The sequence below is a fragment of the Perca flavescens genome, chromosome 11 (genome assembly GCF_004354835.1).
Source record: "Perca flavescens isolate YP-PL-M2 chromosome 11, PFLA_1.0, whole genome shotgun sequence".
NCBI classification, from domain to species: Eukaryota; Metazoa; Chordata; class Actinopteri; order Perciformes; family Percidae; genus Perca; species Perca flavescens.
Genome location: NC_041341.1, coordinates 7,751,260 through 7,774,761, shown reverse-complemented (window position 1 = coordinate 7,774,761; position 23,502 = coordinate 7,751,260). Strand labels below are relative to the sequence as shown.

The window sequence follows — 23,502 nt, the reverse complement described above, 5'->3', positions numbered from 1 at the left end:
GTTCATGCAAATGCAAATGTAAAATTCCAAGCCAATAGGAATACTTGGAATTGATGGTGGTGGTAAATATTCATGAAAAAGGACAAGTTTGTGAACGGGCAACACAGATTTTGATAATTAACAACACGTTACACACTGGACCTTTAATGTCTGTTAAAAGAAAATAAATTGAAATATATCTTCTCTTACTACTTATTTGGAATACCTACAGTATCTTCCTAATCTGTTTATTTTCTACTTGTACTAGGGCTGCATGAAGTGAGGAAAATATGCGATAACGTTGTTGAATATGGCGATAACGATATTACTTGTGATAAATAAACAGATATTAAAGTGTACTCAGTTCTGCTGCTTTCAGTATTCTGCTAAAATACAACAAACTGCTTGTTGAATTTAAAACAAATGAAAGGAAATCATTTACAACAGTCTTTTGTTGAATCTATTGAAGATTGAACTGAATATAAAAGAATCTTACATTTTAGAGTGTGGTTTTCTGCTATTTTCTTTCAACTAGCACAAAAAAATCTCAGAGTGTCTTTTGTGATATGTTGCAGCCTTTTTGCGACGTGGTTATTGTTCCAGTTGATATTGCAATGATGGTAAAAACAAATAAAAACAAGAAACGATATATTGTGCTGCCCTAACTTGTACCATAATTTATTCTGGTCTGAAAGGGTTTTATTTTGAAATGTTAACTTCATGTCAGTTTCGCATTGCCAGACCTTCCTCCACAGCGCTGCAGCGGAAGGTCTGACTAGTCCACACAGAATTCCGGGATGGGAGAAAAACGTGCTCTGGTTTATTGGCATTTCTTTAAACCAATCACAATCGTCTTGGGCGGCGCTAAGCTCCGGACGGTGCCGCTGCAAAAATAGCCTCGGGAAGGCTTTGTTTTGTGTCAGCACTAGGAAAGTGTTTACTTGAAATAAAAAATTCATTGATAAATGCGTTTACCAGGGCAGATGATGCGTGTGTTGAGTACAGGGAGGTTCTCCTTGCTGGTGGTGAAGGGGGTGATGGTGAAGGAGCCATATGACTGGGTGCTGCGGCTCACCCTCCTCTCCGTTGGAGAACAGGGACTCTTAACAGCTGGAGACAGAAAAAAAAAAAAAATCATATAATTATCAAGGCTTTTTTTTCTTATTAAAATTGTTTTTTTGGTTAATATTGCTGGATCCCTGGGACAATCACAATAGAGGGTTTTTAGTTTAGTTTATTTTGATCATATAGATACACATCACATACATAACGTAAATGGTAAAAAAACTAAACAAAAGGGACACCTTTATAGAGAGTTCATAGAGTGTCATCTTAAAGGTGCCGTAGGTAGGATTGTGAAGATCCAGGACTTAGCCCAAAAATGTTAACATCGACAACTTCTCAGTCCCTCCCTCCTTTCTGCTAAAGCCCAAAACGGTCTCCTAAGCCCCTCCCCCCACAAGGGAGAATGAATGTGTGTGCATGAGCAGTGATTGACACGCAGTTAGACACCGCCCCTTGGCCCTGATTGGTGCATCTGAACAGGGAGCGGTGGAGTTTTGCAAATCGGTGGTGCCAGAGGAGCCAAATTTTTTTTTTTAAATGACCTGCTTCATGTAGTTCTACTGGAACATAGGGTCAGTTTCAGCAAATATGACAGAAAGTTAGTTTTATAAGTCTTACCTACTGCACCTTTAAATCGTTTCTAATCAATACTGATGTGTAGGTTGAAGCATTTGCTTATTACACCTACCCTTTTTACATTCTATTTTATTTATATTTTGTTCTTAGGTCCCTCAGAATATTTTCAATCTTATTCAATGTATTGTTATTTATTTCTGTATGTTATATACACAGGGTACACAATGACATGATCGGTTTTAATGTGATAGCACCATCTCATCCCACCAGGGGGCACACCAAAACTAGGAGGTGATACTAGGAGGAAAACAAACCAATAACTTTAAAGAAAAAGATGTTAAAGCCATCTTTGACATTAATCCTTATTAGGAAATTGACAGTCATGGGCAGTGGATAATGAAACATCTTATGCGTGCCGTACACAGCTCAACACTGTTGAATTGACATTATCCTGAACATAGAGAATATCTCTCCACCGTTACATATTCCATATGCACGGGGATGATCCCCCTGAGGTCAGGTATGTGGATACTTCTTTAAGACACACCGGCTTGCCCGGCCACGCGTTATGGACCTTTTTCACAGCAGACATTTTGACTTGTCATAGTAGAAAAAGCAAAGCTGAAATTGATAACCTTAATGATGGCTCAATTCCATCAAGTGTCCAGGGCCTCTCCTAAGTGGAATGCAGCCATCCATGGTTTTAATACACCTGTGCTTTTCCTACTATGACATGCCAACATGTCTGCCGTGAAAAAGGTCTATAAAGCACCTGTGCTGGCGTGGAATCACTGATCTCTCTCTGATCTCTCAGATCTCTGATCTGTAGGCCGTCTCCAAGTGGCCTACAGCTGGAGAGATAGTCTATTCACTCAGAGAACCAAGGTTACAACGTAACCCAGCGTTCTACCAGGTGGGGGGGGGTTATGTTCATGTTGCGAATTGTATGTTTTGTATGTTTTTAAAAAAAAGAAATAATAATTGTTAATCACAAAAAGAAATGTGTGTGCTTAGTTGGGTAGAGTCCCACAGCCCCTGAGTAAGAATAGCTTCACGTTGCCTGTCTGCTTTTTAGCTTTCAGCTGTTTTTCCATGTGAATGCATGATGACAGCCTCGGAACATTGCTCATGTTGACACCACGTGAATCCTCTATGGGGCGAACGAATACATGCAAGATTGACAGACTGGGAGACTGACATTACGTGAAAGTTGGATTTAACAAGCCCTTCTGTTCACATCCTCTACTTGCTCAGTGTGGTTATTTTTTTGTGTGTGTCCAGGGTCAGGATGGAGCAAGGAGGCAATAAGAGGGGAACAAGGAGAGGATACAAAGCAGAGGGTTTGACTGATACCTCCTCGTCTTCCAACGGCTGGAAAATGTGTGGAAGGAAGGAAGCAGCCCCATGATAAACAGGAAGAACTTCTGCCCCTAAGACAATAACACATCCTGTGGCCGTTGCGCACACACACACACACACACACACACACACACACACACACACACACACACACACACACACACACACACACACACACACACACAAAGCTGCCTACTTTAAACACGTTAACAGGCACACACAGGCATTATATTGTCCCGTCACCACAGTTTCGACAGGTACAATCATTTATTATTAAAGCAGTTCTCTGTTGCTGCAGACTGTTGTGGAGACTGAAGATGGAGAGATAGACGGCCTGGTCTGGTGCAGGAGGTGGAATATCACAGGAGAGCACGGTTTCTCTGCGCACTTTTAGCACTAATACTTGAGTTTATTTATGACAGGAAACATGATATGCGTCAGCAGCACTTTTTTTCCATTAGCTATGAGTCTGGTTTTACTGTGGTGCAGGGAGTGCAATATACACAGGGTGGCGACATTTAAATCCTGTATCTTCTATTGCAGTGGTTCCCAAATTTGTGTCCCCGAACCCCACTTTTATGAATCGCTGTCATATTGCACCTATTTCCTTACAGTTTTTGCCGATTGTTTACACACTGAAATCAAAAGTATTACACAATTATCAAAACCTTACACTCAAGGAGCTCTGGAACGGAAGTCTAACCGCTAACTTACTACCAGATGGTTGTACTCCCAGTTACAGTTTTTGACGTCACATAAACACATAAACAACAATGGCGAACCCCTGTTGATGCTGTACATCCCACCGGTAAATAGACATAAATAGGTGACGTAAAGTAATTCCGCACATTGTAATCAAAACAATACACATACGATTGTGTACTACTACAGGTTATGTTTATTAAATGAAGCCCAAAATATGTCGCAGACTATAAATTAGTACCAGCTAGTGCTAGGTAGCGCTAGCTAACGTCAGCGTTTTAGGTAACCGCTAGCTAACGTCAGCGTTTTAAGTAGCCGCTAGCTAACGTCAGCGTTTTAGGTAGCCGCTAGCTAAAGTCAACGTTAGGTAGCCTAACCTGAACCCTGGAACGCTACCAAGTCGTGAGTCATGACCTGAAGTCGTAACTTACGGGCTAAGAATTGTGTCTGGAACGCAGCATTACAAACAGAAGTATATCATGATGTCACTTCCTTGCAATTCCAAAGCACTGACTCTCAAATGACCACACCTATGAGCCAATCTGTGAAACACAGCCATCAGGTGCGCGAACACATGATTGCTTAATTGTAAACACACCAATCAGGTTTAAGCGCTATAAAAATGAAGAAGGTAAGTCTAGTATTGTCTGTACTGTATTTTCAGATCTTTTTTTTTGTTTGTTGTTTTTGTTACTGTAATTGTGACCTGTACTGGATACAGTATTTTATGTTTGTCTGTTGTTTGCTGAGCTAACAGTGTTATCGACACTACTGTAGTAGCCGTATGAAAACTGGGACATGTTTTGTTGTGATTTGACATGTTGACTGATTTGGGTATATGGAGAGAAATCCATGATATTTTCCTCAGTCTGCAGCATTGGTCTTGTGTAGTGTTTGGTGAACGTATTGTATATTTGAACTTTCTCTGTGTACTTCATTTACAGTACTCTAATCACTGAGAAGACATGCAGGAAATTGCCACAGGTAAGACTAGAACCCTGGACCTCTGCGTCGAGGAATAAACCTCTCAGTATATGTGCACCTGCTCTACCACTGAGCCAACCCGGCCACTTGTGTGTAGGGTTCTGAAAAAACGCTCCCTGCTTTCAAAATAGTGCTTAAGCAATCGAAAAAAACTAAAGTAGAATACGATCTTAATGTTCTTCTGTTTACCATTAAGTGGAGAACAATACAGGATTTACCAAATGTTTTCTTGCCTAAATAATAGAAATATTTCCCTCTCTCAGTATAGATAGGAGGGAGGTAATGCATTCTAACAAATCCCCCAGGTGAGGCATTGAATTATCTTCTTGAAGTAAGCCTCAACTACTAATTAAACCGAATGCCCTTTAAGTGACTGAGAACAATGCCAGCTGGCAAAGTCGAAGACTTGGCAATCAAACCGGCGAGGCGGGACAGGTTAAGTGTTTTGGAAATGGCCCAGGATGGAAGTGCATCAGGGCCAAGCAGGTAAAAGGCTAGCAAGGACATACAGGTCAGAGATTTGGAAACAGGGCAGCAGAAGCAGCAGCGGTAGCAGCAGAAGCAGTGGCGCACTTACATGTGACTGCTTCCTGTTCCTTGGTGTCCTCATCCTTCTCACTGTCTCGGTTCTCGTCCTCGCTGTCCTTCCTGAACTCCAGGGGGGACGGCAGCTCCGTGTCCTCTGTGTGCGAGTTCTGCTCATCCACCACTAACCAGAGCAAACACAGGAGACTAATCAGCATGCATTACGTGCCGCAATGACTACGTTTACATGCACACTAATATTCCACTATTTTTCCGAATATGACAATATTACGAATTTGATTCAGGTCCAGTAAACAGCATATTCCGTTTGGATATTCCAAATAAGGCCTTTTTCTGAATTTAACATTTTCAGATTAAGACATGTGGGATATTATTCTGGTTTTAGAGGCATTCTTTGGACATGCATACAGCACATTCAGAATCTGCGTCTCAATCAGGTTGTTTTTTTTTTAGATTATTTTTAGGGCATTTTCAGCCTTTATTTTTGATAGGACAGCTGAAGAAATGAAAGGGGAGAGAGAGGGTGGAATGACATGTAGCAAAGGGCAGCAGGGCGGAGTCTAACCCGGGCACGCTGCGTGGAGGAGTAAACCTCTATATATGGGCGCCCACTCTACCAACTGAGCTATCCTGGCGCCCACAACCAGGGTTTTTAATTGCCGTTTGTAGCAGTTTACGGCCTCTTGCCTGTTTACGGCTTACGGTCAGCTCTGTGCGTTGCTATGGCTGCTGTACACAAACCAACCAGCCAACAGTTTGCAGGGCTGCAGACCCGATACAAAGGAGAAACACAGCTACTTTTAAACATTATCAAAGACTTGGATATCAACCGGTTTTTGGATATGTGCACACATCGCAACGTCGACCTTTTCAAGAAGCTGGTTGAAGGAATGAAAGATGGACGCTGTTTGTTCATTTTCATCAGCCATGTAAACAGCTTAGTCGGAATAATGTCATTTTGCGGAATAAGGGCAAAAACTGTAATATAATGTGCATGTAAACGTAGTCACTCCTTCTGTGTCATTATGAGACAGATTACCATCTACGTGATTAAAAGCCCTTCTGCTTTCATAAGCATTGATTTCCCTCACAAAATCCTGCTCCTCGTGCAATTTCAAAACAATATTTTAAAACGTATGATAGCCAGACAGATTCTTTTAAGAGGAATGAAGGGGTGTTGTCAATCCAGGAGGGGGCTTGTGAGATGGCGTAATGGTAAAAAATTAAATAAAAATTGTTAATCACAAAAACAAAAAATGTATACGCCGGCCTGAAATGTGGTTAATTATTTTCCTTCACAAAAAAAGTTGGGTAAACTGAGTTCAGGTGAGTTTTTACCTCCATAACAACCCGGTAGGTGTTACCTTTCTCGGCCTGTTCTATGATCTGTCGCACGGCTTTCTTCAGACTGTTGGCCCTGAGCATCATCTGTTCCCGGCTTTTGAACAGCTGGTGTGGGGCGCCTCGTCCTCCTTTCTCCGTCTCCTCCTCCTCCAGCTTCTCCTTCAGCTCCGTCAGGCTCTCCTCGCTGGCCTCCTCCTCTTCCTCCTCCTCCTCCTCCTCTTCCTGCTCCTCCTCCACGATAGGAGGAGTGGAGTGGGGGAGTGAAGGTAGAGCCTGGCACTCTGTGTTGAGGGTTTGCAGGAGGGAGTCTAGTTTCTCATTCAGGATGGCACACTGGAGGGCACAGAGGAGAGGAGGCACAAACAGGCTAGATAGCTAGAGTGGTTCTGCTGTGGCAGAAATGTAATATATACTGTAGGGAGTGGCTAGTGCTGGGCAATATGGAGAAAATCAGATATTAGGATATTTTTGAGCAAATACATATTGCGGTGATATGTAGAGTTGACTATTGGTGCTTTCACAAAATATTAACACAATGAAGTTTTTGATAAATAATCATCAGCAATGTGGGTATAATGATGGAGGATAGAATAATGACTAAGTGGGTAAATGCAAATCGTAGAACAGCTAGAACAGTCTGGTTTAGAAAATGACATCACTTTACTGTAATGCAGCCTTTAAAACCAGGAAAAGACAAACACTTGTGTCATATTACGATATTCAAAATTTTAAACGATATCTAGCCTCATATATTGATATTGATATATTATCGATACATTGCCCGGCCCTAGGAGTGGCCTTTCAGCACAGGCGCCTGATGGAAGTCACATGCATTGTTTTTTAGCCTTACTTTGAGAGACATAGTGTCGCACTCCTCGTTGTTCTCTGTACTTTTTTCGTAGGCTTTCCCCACTTTGGCAACAAAATCCTTCACTGTTTCACACAGGATCCTAAAAAAACAGAAAGAAAAGACGAGTGTTATGTGTATGGTTATTGTAAAGACATTTACACACTGACAATCCCCAGACTTTTCAGACTTGTTACGCTTTTGTGCTGTTACTTCTTATTTCTAGTTCTGCTATTTTTATTATTCATCTTATTGGATTTGACTTACTATATCATACTATCATACTATAGCATCATTATTACTTCCACCAAGGAGGTCATGTTTTTGGCTCGGTTTGTTTGTTTGTCAGTAGGATTACGGAAAACCCACTGGCTCGATTTTAAATTAAACTTTGTGGAAGGATGTAGCATGGGCCAAGGAAGAACACATTTCATTTTGAAGCTGCTCTGAGTCACAGGCAGTACACAAAATATGTTTTCACTTAACATTGCGAGATAGGGCTTTTCTGCAGCATTCACGTGGTGTCGGAATAATCACAAAAATTAGTTCCCAATCATACTGAATGAGTCCACCGCTGGTATCCCCATGCAGGTGATACTGGAAACAGCTATCAACGTGTTGTTTAAAAGCTCTGAGCAATGAAATACAACACATCTTCTTTCTGGCATCCATGTTGTTTCTACATTACGACTTAGGGCGCTTTCACACCTACAGATCGGTGGACTTGGGGGGTAAAGATGCAACATTGTTGCATTTTTCCTTTGGTTCGCTTTGCTTTCACACTGCACTGTAACACACTGTAAACATACGTCACGCGACCGAGACAGTCGCTTGTTTTATTGGAAAGAATATCGGAAACTTGCCGACACTTCTGGTCTGAGAAATAATGGAGCAACACCAAATTTATAAAATCTTGGGTATTCGATAGGAAAGTTGAGATATGAAAGGGGAGAGAGAGAGGGGAAGACACGCAGGAAAAACATCACAGGTCTGACTCGAACCCTGGAACTTCTGCGTCGAGGAATAAACCTCTGTACATGTGCGCCCGTTCTACCAACTAAGCTAATATTATATTACAGTTTTTTTCGATTGCTAAACGACAGTGGGCACAACTGGAGTCACATGTACAAAACTCTGACTACAGTCTGCAAAGCAGCAGTTCACGTGGACCAAACTGTAGTTCGTTTTTCATTGCTTGAACACAGTTTTCAAAACTCTACACACTTATCCCATGACTTTAACCACAACTTGCACAACACTGTAGATTTACAGCACTTTGTTCAAATGCTAACACACTGCTGTCAAAACTGTAAACCACACATTCAAAACAGAATAGCTTTCAGTCTGGTGCCTATCAAACACTGCTGATTGGAATTCTAGCTGAAAGCCTAAGCAGGTGTCTTGTTTTAGACTAGTTAGTGAACATATATGGTATTTATACAGAGAAAGATCAGAAAGCCTTTTTTTGTATGCAAACACCAAATAAGAATGAAACAATTCTACACTGTACCGTTTGAGAGAAACATGTAAAAGAGCAAAGATACCAACATGTCCAGGTAAGATGTCTGAGGTTATGTACACAGCTATACAAAAAAAGGTGAAAAACACTATATCTTTACAATAGTAAAACTGCGTTCTTATAGAAACACCACATTCATTTGTATTTAGAGATGATGCAGACATCCAATGTGATGAAGAAAACTTGCCACATGATGCTGTAGCGAGGCAGGATTAGTCACACTATTCTTTGGTATGTATGTACCTTTAGTTTTTTTCCCCAGTAATTCCATAAATTACTAGAGACAAAATACTATATTGAAGAAAACTGCTGATTTCCATTCCTTCTTGTTTACCTTATGTAAAAATTGGTATGTTATAAAATCTATTGAGTAGTGTCACCTCACTCAAATTGTTCAAACTGTAAAGATGAAAAAGTTTGTAATTTGTGTATTGGTGATTGATGCTAGTGTTTTTACCCTCAGTGTGTTCTGAGTGACAGTGTGTGTTATCTCAGTGAGGCTTGTGCACAGTGTTTGGCTGCACTGAGCCTGTTTTGCAGCTGATGTGAACTGTTTAGCTCAGGTGACTGTTGGTGGTGCAGACTGTAGTTTGAGTTTTGCACATGTGACTCCAGTTGTGCCCACTGTCGTTTAGCAATCGGAAAAAACTGTACGTTTCTAATATTTTAGAAGAAAAGTGATGGAGAGGGAGATGATGATGTCACACAGACGACCAGCGATGTGTGCTCAGAACAGCTTATGGAGCTGAATGTTATCATCCATTAAATCATATATAAGTCTGTAAATTGTTTTTTTTAGATTATGTTTTGGGGGCTTTTCCCTTTATTTTTTTAAGATTTTTATTGGGGCGTTTTAGGCCTTATTACAGGACCGCTGAAGACATGAGAGGGGGAATGACATGCAGCAAAGGGCCACAGGGCGGAGTCGAACATGCGGCCACTGCCTCGAGGAGCAAACTTCTATATATGGGCACCCGCTCTCCCTTTATTGACAGCGGATAGACCAGAAAGGGGGAGAGAGATGGGGGATGGGGCACTCAGCAAAAGGCAGCAGGTCGGATTCGAATCCCACGCCGCTGCAAGGCTCTTACTGGGTGAGCTAGAGGCCTCCCCATAAGTCTGTAAATTGTGTGCATGGTTGAAATTGCAGGCTAGTAAAAGCTCTGTTTTTTTGGTTCACTTCCTGTATTTGGGTCGGATCACGTTTTCACCTGAAGTGAACACAACTCTAGTTAATTTGGAAGAGAACCGAGAACCCCGTTTTCAAAAAACACATACTTGGCAGAGGAGATGACCACAGAGTTCTGCTCTGAATTGAGGATCTTTGTGAGGTGAGCAGCTACTGAGTCTTCATAGGTTGAAATGTGAAACTGGAGAGAAAACACACAGAAAAGTTCAAAGTATGCATGATTTTTAGCACTGTATCTCCTAGTGAGCACCACACAGATTTCTCTCATTAGTAGTCAGTGGTGGAATGTAACTAAGTACATTTACTCAAGTACTGTACTTAAGTACAAATTTGAGGTACTTCTCTTCATAATACTTTCTACTTCTACTCCACTACATTTCAGAGAGAAATATTGTACTTTTTACCCCACTACATTCATCTGTTACAGCTTTAGTTACTAGTTACTCTACAAAAATTTTTGAACCCAAAACAAATGCCAGTCCAGATAAAATGATTAGACCATTAAACACACAACTGTTCTGATTGTTGCCAGTTTCTAAAATGTGAGGATTTTTCCACATTGACTAATTTTACTTGTAATACTTTAAAAGCTATAGTGCGTAGTTTCTGTCGCCCCCATGAGGAACCCTAAGTAATGAAAACAAAACTGTCGGCGCGTCCACATGATACAAGCCTTCCGTGATCGTGCTCCACCCCCACCCCTCCTCCACGCAGCTGCTAGTAGCCAAGGAGGACACGGAGGATTTAAAAAACATGATGGGCTCTTCAGAAAAGGTCATTATCTTTACTCGAGTTTCTGCGCACTAAAGTGTCCAGACGCCACAATATTCTGAACATAGCCATACTGAGAAATCCAGCGAGAATTGTGTGGAGCTGATAGTCTTAATTAGCTTTGTAGCAACTCACTTAGCAATGATTGAATGTAACGGACGTTCATTAATATCAAAAAGTTACGCACTAAAGCTTTAAGTACATTTTCCCGATGATACTTCCATACTTTCAATTAACGTAACAACAAGTAACATTTTCAACGCAGGACTTTAACTTGTAACAGGGTATTTTGACAGTGTGGTATAAGTACTTTTACTTAAGTAAAGGATCTGAATACTTCTTCCACCACTGTACGGGGGTGGAAAAGGTATGCTTACGAGGGAGACTCGTGGGGAAAGTTTCTAATCCTTTGTCCTGTTTTGAACCTGAGCTGAAATGAAGTTGAATTGAAAATGTCAGGCACTATTTCCAGCATGTTGTCCAGCTCCCTCCTACTCACGTCAGTCTGGAAGCCCTGCTGGGTTTGACTGTGTCTACCGATGCGTGCATTTTCTGTCAGTACCTGGCAGTCGTCGGTTCCCTCAGGCGTGGTGGGGCAGCTGTGTTTTGGTGGGATCTTAATCTCGTAGGTCATGATGCTCCAGCGGTCCAGCATCTTGGTGCTGGCCCTCTCTAACTTCTCCAGGATCTGGGGCAGCTGGGTGTCATCGTCGCACGAAGGGCCCCAGCCCAGCACCCGTGCCAGATCATTGCCCGTGCCCAAGGGCAACACCCCCAGCTGGCACTGAAACACGTGCAGATGGGGGTTTATTTGGCATCGGGGAATACATGCCCACTGCAATCAAAATAAGGGTGTGTGTGTGTGCATGCATGCTTGTGTGTGTGTAGAATGAGTGTGTCTTTACGTAAGCTGGCCAGGAGCAAAGGCAAAAAGACACATCACATCTCTTTGTAGCTGCCTCTGCTCTGGCAATTTCTAAAGAGTTATCTGCCTAATATGTCTATGACAAAAGGCAATTTGTCGTAGTCGGGCGGAAATCTTGAATGTCCAAAATGGTTGCTTTTCAGGAAATAAAAAAGGCTAATTTGAAAACACAATACTGTGTATATTATATTTACCTCCGATAGAGTCAGATGAAATTGCCTCGTCAAGGTTTAGATATTTGTAAAACCCACAGACAGACGTAAAGGATGACCAAAAGCATTGATTTTTGAAAACATTGGGGCAAAAAAGGAAAATCCCGCACTCGGCTCTTGCTACAGCATCACCATTTGTTAAAGAAAACTATCGTTTCGGTCCCTCTGCACCTTCATCAAGAGTGTTTTTAACAATAAACACAACAGTGGTCTTAAATACTGTTTCCAGGTGTGGGACAATTGACAATCACTTATCGATTGGGAGTGTCTCTCAATAAACACGTGTCATTTGTGCAAAGTTTCACACCCATTCAAGTCAGTTCGCAAACATTTTGTGATATTTGCCAATGCACCTGCACAGAAGAATTGTTGGATGTGCGAATAGTTTCTTCGGAAGGTTTTTGAAAACATTTAAATTATGAAATATGGAGATACATGATTTCTGCTCGACACCGACGGATTGTAATTTATTATTAAGTAACATTTAAAGTTCTGCTCAGTGCTGTTTTTGTTAACATCACAATGTACCCATAATACTACAGTACCTGTTTGTGAAGATTGAGTTTGTCAATCTCTGAGAGGACCCAGCCTACACTCCCATCGCCTCCACACACCAGGATCCGGAAGTTGTCAAACTTCTGAAACAGGCGCAGACTGACACACACACACACACATGAATTTTTTTTGTAGGCACAGATTTTAAAGTAGCTGCAATCAGTTTTTATCTGCTTATGAAAAAGTCTCCATTTAATACTGATGCCTCTATACCACATGTGTCAAACTCAAGGCCCGTGGGCCAAATTCGGCCCCTTGCAGATTTTGAGCCCGCCCACATATCTATTTAGGTTTGCAATACATTTTGGCCCACCGAGATTTTTGTAGCTCTTGCAATGTTTTGTCGCTTTTTCTGAAGTTTTTGTCACTTTTGCCGACACTTTTGGCTCGTTTTCCGCCGTTTTTTCCCAATGTTTTTGTCGCTTTTTTTTGATGGCTAAGTTACTTTAGTGCTGACCTTTGGGGGTCTTTATGTTTACCAAACTGTAAGTGAGAAGGCTATATGCGACATGAAATAATACAGTCAAAGATCCTTGACTTTTTTGATGAAATAAAAGCATGTGAATAAACTAAATGTCTGGCCCTTGATGTGATTCTTATTTTCCAGTGTGGCCCTTAGTGAAACTGAGTTTGACACCCCTCTATACAGTATGTCCTACATTAGCAAACGAGACCATCAGAAGATTGGCTATTTCTATATATTTATTATAATACCTGTCCCCGGGTCCGATTCCCCACAAAATCAAAGGAAACATTTTACTTAAACTTAATATTTGGCAGCGAGTCGTACGTATGCCAGTTAAAAGAAAGATTTTCACAGAGTCAACCACGGTCTCTCATTCCACATTTAAAACCGATCCTGAATCGGCAAATACTGCTTTGCAATGCAGTTCATGCATCTACTGTACTGATGGATTGTTTTATGCGTCTGCAGCTGTATATGTGTTTCCTTTTGTTTTCCTCACCCAAGGTGCGGCCCACCGTTGACCAGGTCAAAGACTTGAGCCGGGTTGAGGAGCTGCTTGAAGCGTCGCAGGAATTTCACTCCCTGGTTGTCACCACTTTTGGAGTTGACAAAGACCAGGAGGGGGCTGGCACATGAGGGGGGACAGGTGGCCTTCCAGAAGCCTGAGGAGAAATGGCAACAGAAAAGGAGAAAGTGAATAATCTGTTGAATGCACAACAAGCAAAATGCCATACAACTCAAAACAACCTGCGGGACTGGAGACCACGAGAGGTATGTAGAGAAATATATCATTGTGCTGTATGACTGAATTGTTGTGTCTCCTGTATTATAATTATTATAATATCATTCATAGATATTTACAGGGGTTAAAGTGGGATCTGGCAGGTGGGGGAACCCTAAGATTGGTGTGTTCCCTGCATACCAAATTAATCAGAGCACACAAGGTGCTGTCCAAATCGTAAAGCCTCTTGATGCAAATTTGTGATTTGTGAATTTAGGCTACGTGGATAGAATAGACTTGATTTGAGCCTTTAACGTTCCATAACTAGTAACCAGGGTACAGCTCAAACTAAGGCAGCAGTGCTGGGTGCAGTAGCTGGCGTGAAACAACTCTGTCATGGCTAAACAACCTCATCAAAGACTCAGTGTGTACTTAGACCGAGTGTAATAATGCATGGGAGCACAGCACATGCCAAAAACACGTGTTTTGCTTCCAAGGAGAGCACAGACACACACTCACAAGCACACATACACACATACTGTACATATACACTAATCTGTGGGAGGTAATGCAACAAGGGGTTTAGGGCTTCCACCGTGTGTGTGTGTGTGTGTGTGTGTGTGTGTGTGTGTGTGTGTGTGTGTGTGTGTATGTGTGTCTCTGCTATCTATTTCTGACACTCCCTCTTTTCCTTTTTTTCCCCTTGCATCCTCCTTTACGTCTTGCTTCTGCTCTCTAATCTCTCCGTCTAAGCTCTTCGCTGTTTTCTGGGATGTTGTCAGTAAAGGATGGATTGAGAGAGGCAGGAAGAGAAGGAGAGAGGAAGGGAGGGGAGGGATGAGGAGTCACAACGCTCCAGCACGTGCTCCCGTCTGCCCCTCAGCCAATTACAAGCAAACTCCCCCTCTTCCCAGCCTGCATTTGGGCAGAGGGAGTCTTGGAACGTGAGGAGATGCAGTGAAGGACAGAGAGAGAGAGAGAGAGAGAGAGAGAGCTTAAGGAAATACTGGCTCTTTTTTTATTTGACCGTTGTCCTTTTTCTGCTTTTTTCTTGTCCTCTGTCTTTCATCTGGATTCCCCATCCTCCAATTCTCTGCCTCTCTTTTATCCATCTACCAATTAGCCTAGCCTGCTTTTCATTGACTCAGTGGGCTGGTGTGTGTGTGTGTGTGTGTGTGTGTGTGTGTGTGTGTGTGTGTGTGTGTGTGTGTGTGTGTGTGTGTGAGAGAGAGAGAGAGACACACCAGCTATTGGCTTCCGCCAACAGTAATCCAATCACACAGCTGATCTGAGCCTGTCTCGCAGGTGCTGATCACCATCTAAAATGAGTTTAATGTGGATGCTCTGGAAAGTATATAAGTATTATTTTTTCGTTAAATGGATTAGTTGTTCAGTCTATAAAATCAGTCAGAAAATGGTGAAAAATGTCGATCAGTGTTTCCCAAAGATGACGAAAAGATGAAAATGTCTCGTTTTGTCCACAACTCAAAGATATTCAGTTCACTGTCACAGAGGAGTGAAAAAACTAGAACATATTCACATTTAACAAGCTGGAATTTTGAATTGAAAAAATGACTCAAAGCAAGTGAGCGATTACCAAAATACGTTTGTAGTTGGCGATTAATTGAATAGTTGTTTTAATTAATCCTTGCAGTGCTACTGGAAAGCACACCGCGCACACACACACACACACACACACACACACACACACACACACACACACACACACACATACACACACACACTTATACACAGAGAAAGACAGAGTCGTTATGCATTAACAAAGAAATACAGAGGACACACACCCACCCACACACTATGTTGAACAGAGAGCACGGAGGGAGCCTCAGGGCGCTTTGCAGCCACCTGCAGAGCTTTTCTTCTTCTATAATGTCTGCATGCTTTCATGAAATGTTACATGATGAGCATGTGCGCCCATTTTCACAGCAAGTTGGGAAGCATATAATTATGATTCTTTTCTCACACACATCTTGCCACAAGATGCTGACATATTTTAAGCCCTCAGAAAGGTGTGTGTCATCCTGTCAGATCGGGCTATTTTTAACCAACTCGCTATACAAGAAGAAAAGGGCAATTTCCTGGAAAACATACCAACGCCCTGTCCCTCTCTTACTGTAATGCATCTTATGACTTACAGGAAGCTAGTAAGACACTATGGCTTTGATGCTAAGACCAATTACCCGAAAAGGAAAATAATAATATTGTCTTTTTCTTTCTGCTTTCTGGCACATGCTCCAGCAGTTTACGGGAGAAGAGGGTGGTGGAGAAAAAGGTGTGTGTGTGTGTGTGTGTGTGTGTGTGTGTGTGTGTGTGTGTGTGTGTGTGAGAGAGATGTTGATGCCTTGATGAAATGGGGTGAAATCTCATTTGTTCATCTCCGGAATGTAACGAGTGCTCATAGTTGCCGTCTATAGCATCAACCTCCGACCCTTTGAGTGGGTCAGTGTGATTGCATTTTGTGTGTGTGTGTGTGTGTGTGTGTGTGTGTGTGTGTGTGTGTGTGTGTGTGTGTGTGTGTGTGTGTGTGTGTGTGTGCGTGTGCGTGTGTGTGGTGCCTACCATCAGAGTCGATGCTGTTGAGCGCTGTAGGGGGAATGATGGAGACCTTGCACTGACCAAGAGGACACTTGCGAGGGTACAGGTCCATACAGGCTGTGTGCACCTAGAACAACAACACCAAATGCAAACAATCCGTTTATGCAAGATTCAAGCCTTTAATCATTAATCAATCATCAACAATTCTTTTTTTGTCTCATGTAGATGTACAACAGCAATGACATAAAATCCCCCGGGGGGGAACGAAAAGAAACGATAAATGACACATTTTACATGTTGTCAGCCTTTTACAGTCGATGTCTGCTTCATTGTTATTTTAATGGTTTCAATTTAACATCTGGCTGAGGGACAAAATTGGGAAATTTGCCATTTGACTAACACTGCCACATACACACACACAGTATTTTTAGGGTGCATTGCTCCTATAAATTGTTTTTATAAATAATCTTATAAGGTAGAATACTATTGCAAATATAAAAAATATATATACATCCACAGACGTGCCACACTGTATATATGCGCACATTTCCACACATACAGTATACACCATAATATTTGGCCAATCAACAGTGCAAAATACAATGGTTAGGTGCAACTGTGGGACTGATTAGATCATGCAATAGGCAAAACAAAAGTGCATATAGTTTATAATTAGAAAAGTTGCCCAGGTGTCCTTCTCCCAAAGACAGAGTAGGGAAAAGTTGCTCAAAAAGGAGCAAAAAATGGATCGATAAAACGAATGGATGGATCGTGGCTCCTATAGGTCAAGATCCATGAGTCAGAATATAACTGGCAGGTGTTTATGAAGTGTTGTGTTCTAATGGCGGTTGCCAGCATGCTAAACAATGAGATGCCGTTACAAATAACAGTTCAGTCATTTAGCAATACAAGACTATCAAGTCACATCCAACGCTGAGACAATGTTTTTTTGTTGTCCTCAAATGTTCCGATTACGATCCAAATGATCAGCGTTTTGTGTAGTTTTAATTTGAATGTAATTTAGAACGGGCAAATTAGGCATTGTGCATATGCGACGGATGTCTTACCATGGCTTTGCACCAGAGGCAGCGCCAGTCCTGCAGTCTCAGTACGCTGCCACATGTCTTATCACACACGGCACACTTGGCGCTGACAGGCAGGTTGCCTTCCAACCACTGGTGAGGCATAGCAATCTGCAGGTTCACGCACACACACGGATAAACACACACACAAACACAGACACACACGCAGAGTTCAAGAAAACCCTCTATGCTCTCTCTCTCTCTCTAAACAATTTTCTCTATTGTAACTGGCTTTTAAAAGGACTTTCAATGAAGAAGGAATTTCAAGGAAAATACATGTACTTCACAAACCCACCCACACACACACACTTACCCCATCCTCATCCTCGATAATATCCTTCCCTATGGAAGCCAGAGTTGTCCATTTACAGTTGTTAGTGGCTCTGACAGCACAGCGTTTGTGGGCTTTGAATTTGCACACTGAAAAACACACATGATCAGACGATCAATGTAGTTAACATTACTCAGCAGCTTCATATTGTAGCACTACATTAGATGCAGACTAAAACATGACTTATTTTTGCGCTAAATGTTCCCAGGTTCTTCCAGAGTTTACAGATTTCTATAATGTTATTGCTGAAAAAAGCTGGACACTGATGCATGATTCAGAAACAGACACGCCCCGCAAAGTACAGTGTTCTAATGAATCAAGCCCTAATGAGATGTCAGTGGGCGTAATTACTAACCTCCCTGAGCCTGTTCTGCACTTACATATCTGACAGATAGAAAGAAGCAAAGCGCAAGGATATAGCTCCATGTCACAGGTCTTGATTTATTATTATGCATTTATTTGCAACCAGCAAAAGGAAGCCTACAGCCAGGCTAAGAAAGACCTAAATCGTGGACCACACGGGACAGGATGATCCAGCTCCATATTAAAAAGCTTCCTGCTGTACTGTCCCTGTACCGTACACGCTCTGGTGCCGACAGTGACTCACATAATGCACGTACATAATGCGTGTGTTTCTGTAATATTAGTCACTTTTGCTGTGTGCAAAATGTCTGCTGCATGCATTTCTGCATTCTTAACCCATCCTTGTATTAAGAGCAGTGGACAGCTATTTACACAGCATCCGGGGAGCACCTTGGGGTTCAGTGTCTTGTTAAATTATTCCCTTCAAATGGTCAAGAAATAGGATGACAATCAGGATCAACAGACATCCAGCCGCACATCAGTCGGTAAACAGGGGTGTTGAAATGAATCGTTGCATCGATGCATAGCAATGCGGACCTGGACGATTCTGCAGTGACAGACCATAATCGGTTATTGCCTACTGATGTTACGTGTTGATTTTCTGGTCACTGCTTTTTTTATTTCTGCCTTTTGTCTGCTGTGTTCAGACTCCTCTATATTCAGAAAGTGTCTTTTTTAAGAGCAGATACAATAAAAAGGGGAGTTCATACATATCTGACTGGCTTGAATTTGTTGATGTGTAGCAATATATAATAATATCGAGGAGGTGATGCACCGTGATGTCGAATTGATTGGAATCGTTGACAGGATAATCGTAATCGAATGGAGATTCACACCCCTACTTTTAAAAACGTCACTGTCTGTCCATCTGCCAAGGTTCACTCAGTATGAGAAGCCAGGAGATGCACTTACACATTTCGCACATTTTACTTTAATGTATTTAATGCAGGTTGTTCTGAACAAGAAACACAAGAGTGAAATGTAACTAGAGCATGAATGTATCCTTTGAAGACCGGGCAGGGCAGACTGATGGAGACAGCTCTCGCCCTTTTTCTCCATTAAGCATGAGGCACTTAGCAGACTCATGAATAATGTCTGTGATCCGCTCTGGGGAACTTTGCTTCTAGCCACCCCACCCACACTCACACAAACACAATCTTGTCAATAGGAAGATATATACAAACTAAGTCAGAGTCACATCCGGGAGCAACAATTGATGTTTCAATCTAGTTGACCACTAAATGATGTTAGGGAGCATTAGCAGAACATTAAGAGGATTCAGAGGACATGATACCACTGCCTGTTAATGGCCCGGCCATACTCGGAGCATTCACAAACCAGACTGGAGGGAAACATGTGTGTGTGTAGGTGAGTAAGTGTTTGTGTGAGGATGAAATAGAGACAGAAGAGTGTGTATGTGTGTGTGTGTGTGTGTGTGTGTGTGTGTGTGTGTGTGTGTGTGTGTGTGTGTGTGTGTGTGTGTCTAGGTAGCACAAATCAATCCCCACCGAGCGTCCTGCGCAGGAAATCGAAGAGAAATTTGAGCCGCGTTGATTGCTGTGAAACTGTTTGGCTGGCTGCTCTCGACGTTTCATAAAGACGCTCTCTAGCTCTCTACTCTTTTTTTGTTTGTTTTTTTCTCTCCCTCTTTCTACCATCCTCACACAGCCTACTGTTTGTCATTCTCATGGGTGATCATCCCTTTCTCACTGTCTCTCATGTGCCGGAGTCAGTAGGCTCTTAATTGGGTTGTACTGAACAACTTCTGTGCTCAATGTGGATCTATAGACCGAATCACTGTGACGTTGACTTGCGCTAACACAAAAAAATCACTTCCGGGTGTTGTGCCAAATTTTGCGGGCCTGCCGGAGATTGCATCCACCAGGAACTGGCCAGGAACACTCGGGCAGCAACAAAGGCTAATTTCTGCCGAATAACGCAAGCACTACTTAACACTCATCCCTGCTGAAAATTCCATCCACCTCACGGGCGGCGAGGAAATGCTGTGTAGGAGCAGGATGGAGGCGATTTAGATCACAAGAGTTAGATGCAGCTTTAATGACTCTCCATCTCTCTATGTCTTTTTTCTTTCTGCTCTGGATATGAGAGGGCATCGTTGTTGAGGATAATGAGCGCTGAGTGGAGAGGCCCTTACTGCCTTCGCACATACACAGCAAACCAAGCACACACGCACACGGGCTGAGCCGCGTGCACACAAACACATGCATGCACTCACAGGGGAACGCTAGCAAAATTAGAAGGAGAGGATATGCAGATGGTGCTCATTACGGTTTGCTGCCTGTCACTGACTCTTTACACCAGCTAAAAAAAAAGGTAATAAGAAAAAAAAGAAGTGTCAACCTCCCATGCCGACCCCGTTTCTCTCAACACCCCACTTCAGTGTTCTTTCACAGATGAGGTGAGGAAATGTGGTGTCATTCACAGGATCCGTTAGCAGTTTTTTCTTTCTCTGTTATGGATAAATGGAGATATGCGAGAAGTGAAATTCAAAACAGCGTGAGTTTAACGCTTACCTAACACGCAGTATGACACAAAAGCATATGGCTAGAGAGGCGCTGTAACAGCATTACATCGCTCTTCTCACTCCCTCTACTGCAAGCTAACAGTTTGATGGGCATCCAACTCCCCAGCACGGAGCATGTCAAAGACTCTGGCTGCGGTATTTCCAATCTGCTTCCACTCGAACAAAGAATGTTGTCACTTCAATGACTCACATGTCCTTACACAACATATAGACCTGCCAACTTCCAGGCTTGCAGTTCCAAAATATCTGCAATGCTACAGTAAGTCAGAGAGTATGACGTTTATCCATGAGCCAGTAATGAGATGTAGAAATGAGTGAGAGCTGCTTCCATAGGCCATGTATAGAGCCCAACGGTGTGGTTCTGGAAGTGAAAATCACATTCATTTTCTCCATAAGGATTTTGATTTTCAGCCATATTGTCTAAACCACTCAAAGTAGACCGACCACGAGCTACGAGGTTGTGAAACGAAGGTGTATGCTTTCGTAGAAGCCACGAGTCTTATGAAATCAACCTTGTTTTTATTTGAGATTCCATGGAGAAGTACTACACTACCCACAATCCTGAGCCAAGCGTAACAGCAACTTCTCTGATTGATGGACTTCGCTGTTACCATGGAAATGTTATCCGCACTCATGAACCCACAAATGTCCAGCGAGCGGCTACCATTGAAATCTATGATCGTTTATATACATACATTTTCCTTTTTTTCAGTTTTCAAAATGTTCTTTTATGCCGATGAAATGAAACAGTTTTATGGTCATGATTCATCTCGAAGCTGGTTGGCTTATTTCCTGGCTTAAAACTCTTTATATAAACATTTTCTGAAACGTCAATGGAGCAACTGAATGGGAAAAAAATCACTTCCGGAAAACCAGAGCTGTTTAAAAAGTGGGCGATCACTGTTGAGCCCTATTAAAAGGGAATTAAGTAAGACAATACTGCGTGTATACTTGTCTAAAGAAACTAATCAGCAGTGTTTGACAGTAAGGCCTCCTGCACACTGGCTGCGTGGCGTGAGCGTGTCAGTTGCGTGGCGTGTCCGTTTTTATTTCGGCTCCCATGTTAACAGGTTAGAGCTTGCACACTGCCTAGAGCAAGCACGTCTCCGAAAATGTGTGCATGCTAGAAATAGGACCGACGCCTGTTTTTCACGCAAGCGTGTTGGAAGCATTTCCAGGCAAAATAGAATAGGAGAAGATGTTTATATGTCATTTTGACACAAATACATTTAATAAATGACATTTTGATGTTTGAAAGTCTCGAGGTTTTGACATAAATGCAGATATATAAATGTCATTTAAAAAAATAATAATAAATAATTATTGATTTTCAAATATTGCACCCGTCAATACAGAAGGAAATATTCTGTAGCCTATTTTGCCGTCAATACTGCCGACGTTGTCTTTGCTGTAATCAAATCAGTATTTATGTTTGTGTTTATGGGAAACATCCATGGGTACAGACAAGGCTAGCAGCTGCAGCGCCGCGTCAGACACGTTTCTGGTGTGCAAAGACGTAGAAAACGCAACGCAGCCGCCACGCGACAGAAACGCCACGCTCACGCCACGCAGCCAGTGTGCAGGAGGCCTAAGCATGCGTCGTGTCTGTGTGTGCTACCTACCTTCGCAGGAGAGGCCGTGAGACGTGACCCCAGACAAGCTGTCTTTGCAGACGTTGCAAAAGGTGGGCCGTGCGTGGGAGCAGGCGTACCAGTTGTGCATCCCTGAGAAATGTTCCACATTAAACTGTGCAGTCTGGCAAAGGAGAGGTTAAAACAGGTTGGCAGCACTGGGATGGCAGTCACAGAAAGACAACATCATCATGATAACAAAATATACAATGACATTTAATCATTTTTATTTATAGATTACTTGTCAAAATCCAATGTTTTTAAAATCTAAATAAAGAAACTGGATGTATAAACATCTGTACAGTGTAGCTAAGAATAGTATAAAAAAATGTATATTCTACTGTATCTGTAATATCTAGTATTTACTGTAGGTTTGATTACAAATGACTGCACCTTGAGGTTACTGGCTGTTTCCATTATTATTGCAAGCAGAAAAATCATTTGCATAAAAAATACAAACAGATAGGGGCTGGGCGATATGATGATATACTCCATAACGTTAAACTATATAAAAATATCTATCGTATATATTGTTCTATATTGTTTCTATATTGTCGCTTTAGGTTCCGATCCTTGCATGATATGTTAATTTTGCACTAAAGTTCTTAATAAAATGAAAAAACTAAAAAGTACTTTTCATTTGTAAAGTATTTCATTCACACAGGAGTAAACAAAAACTAGGCTTTACCATGTGGTTATTTCATATAGACAATTTTTTTTTAGTGAATGACCAGAAAACATGCTATATCGTGATATATTTCATTATGGAGATATGAGATGATCGCAAATGCCTCAAAACAGATCTGAACATCGGGTCCCCCTGTTTCTAGCAGTAGACACAAATCAACACCTTTGCACATTCAGTCCATGCATTCCTCGTGTGTTTACTTTCCCCTAAGGTAAGCTGCTCTATAGGAGCCTTGTGACAACACTAGCTGGAAAACTGGATGACACACAGCGGGACTCCATAGGAGGAACCCCCTACTAGCTGCACCGGGATTTAAAAAAGAAAAAGAAAAAACGGGACACCTGGTCAGGAATATTGGATGTTAGTGTATGGAGAGCATCCACTGTGGAGCCCAAGCTACAGTGACTGTACTCCACACGCGTGGGAGTTGCGTCTGCAGTAGTTGGCGCAGCCCTGCATACACTTTGTATTTCATAAGTAGAATTTTACTCTTACAAGTGCTAATAAAGTGGGAAGCTCAGGTTCTACATAAGAGCACACAGTAAT

The 23,502-nt window shown here is 42.0% G+C and overlaps 1 protein-coding gene across 5 annotated transcripts in view; it reads right to left on the bottom strand.

Annotated features, from left to right (window-relative positions):
* dgkh (diacylglycerol kinase, eta) overlaps positions 1–23,502 on the bottom strand; it is an 86,037-nt gene that overhangs the window by 21,040 nt on the left and 41,495 nt on the right. For all 5 annotated transcript variants that reach the window (XM_028591650.1, XM_028591649.1, XM_028591651.1 and 2 more), the window contains 12 exons: positions 22,260–22,392; positions 17,712–17,818; positions 17,384–17,509; positions 16,341–16,443; positions 13,539–13,701; positions 12,564–12,672; positions 11,444–11,665; positions 10,200–10,291; positions 7,406–7,505; positions 6,576–6,888; positions 5,243–5,374; positions 955–1,089 (listed from right to left, as the gene is read on the bottom strand). In XM_028591650.1, coding sequence (XP_028447451.1) covers positions 955–1,089; positions 5,243–5,374; positions 6,576–6,888; positions 7,406–7,505; positions 10,200–10,291; positions 11,444–11,665; positions 12,564–12,672; positions 13,539–13,701; positions 16,341–16,443; positions 17,384–17,509; positions 17,712–17,818; positions 22,260–22,392 — 1,735 coding nt within the window. The remainder of the gene's footprint in view (positions 1–954; positions 1,090–5,242; positions 5,375–6,575; positions 6,889–7,405; positions 7,506–10,199; positions 10,292–11,443; positions 11,666–12,563; positions 12,673–13,538; positions 13,702–16,340; positions 16,444–17,383; positions 17,510–17,711; positions 17,819–22,259; positions 22,393–23,502) is intronic.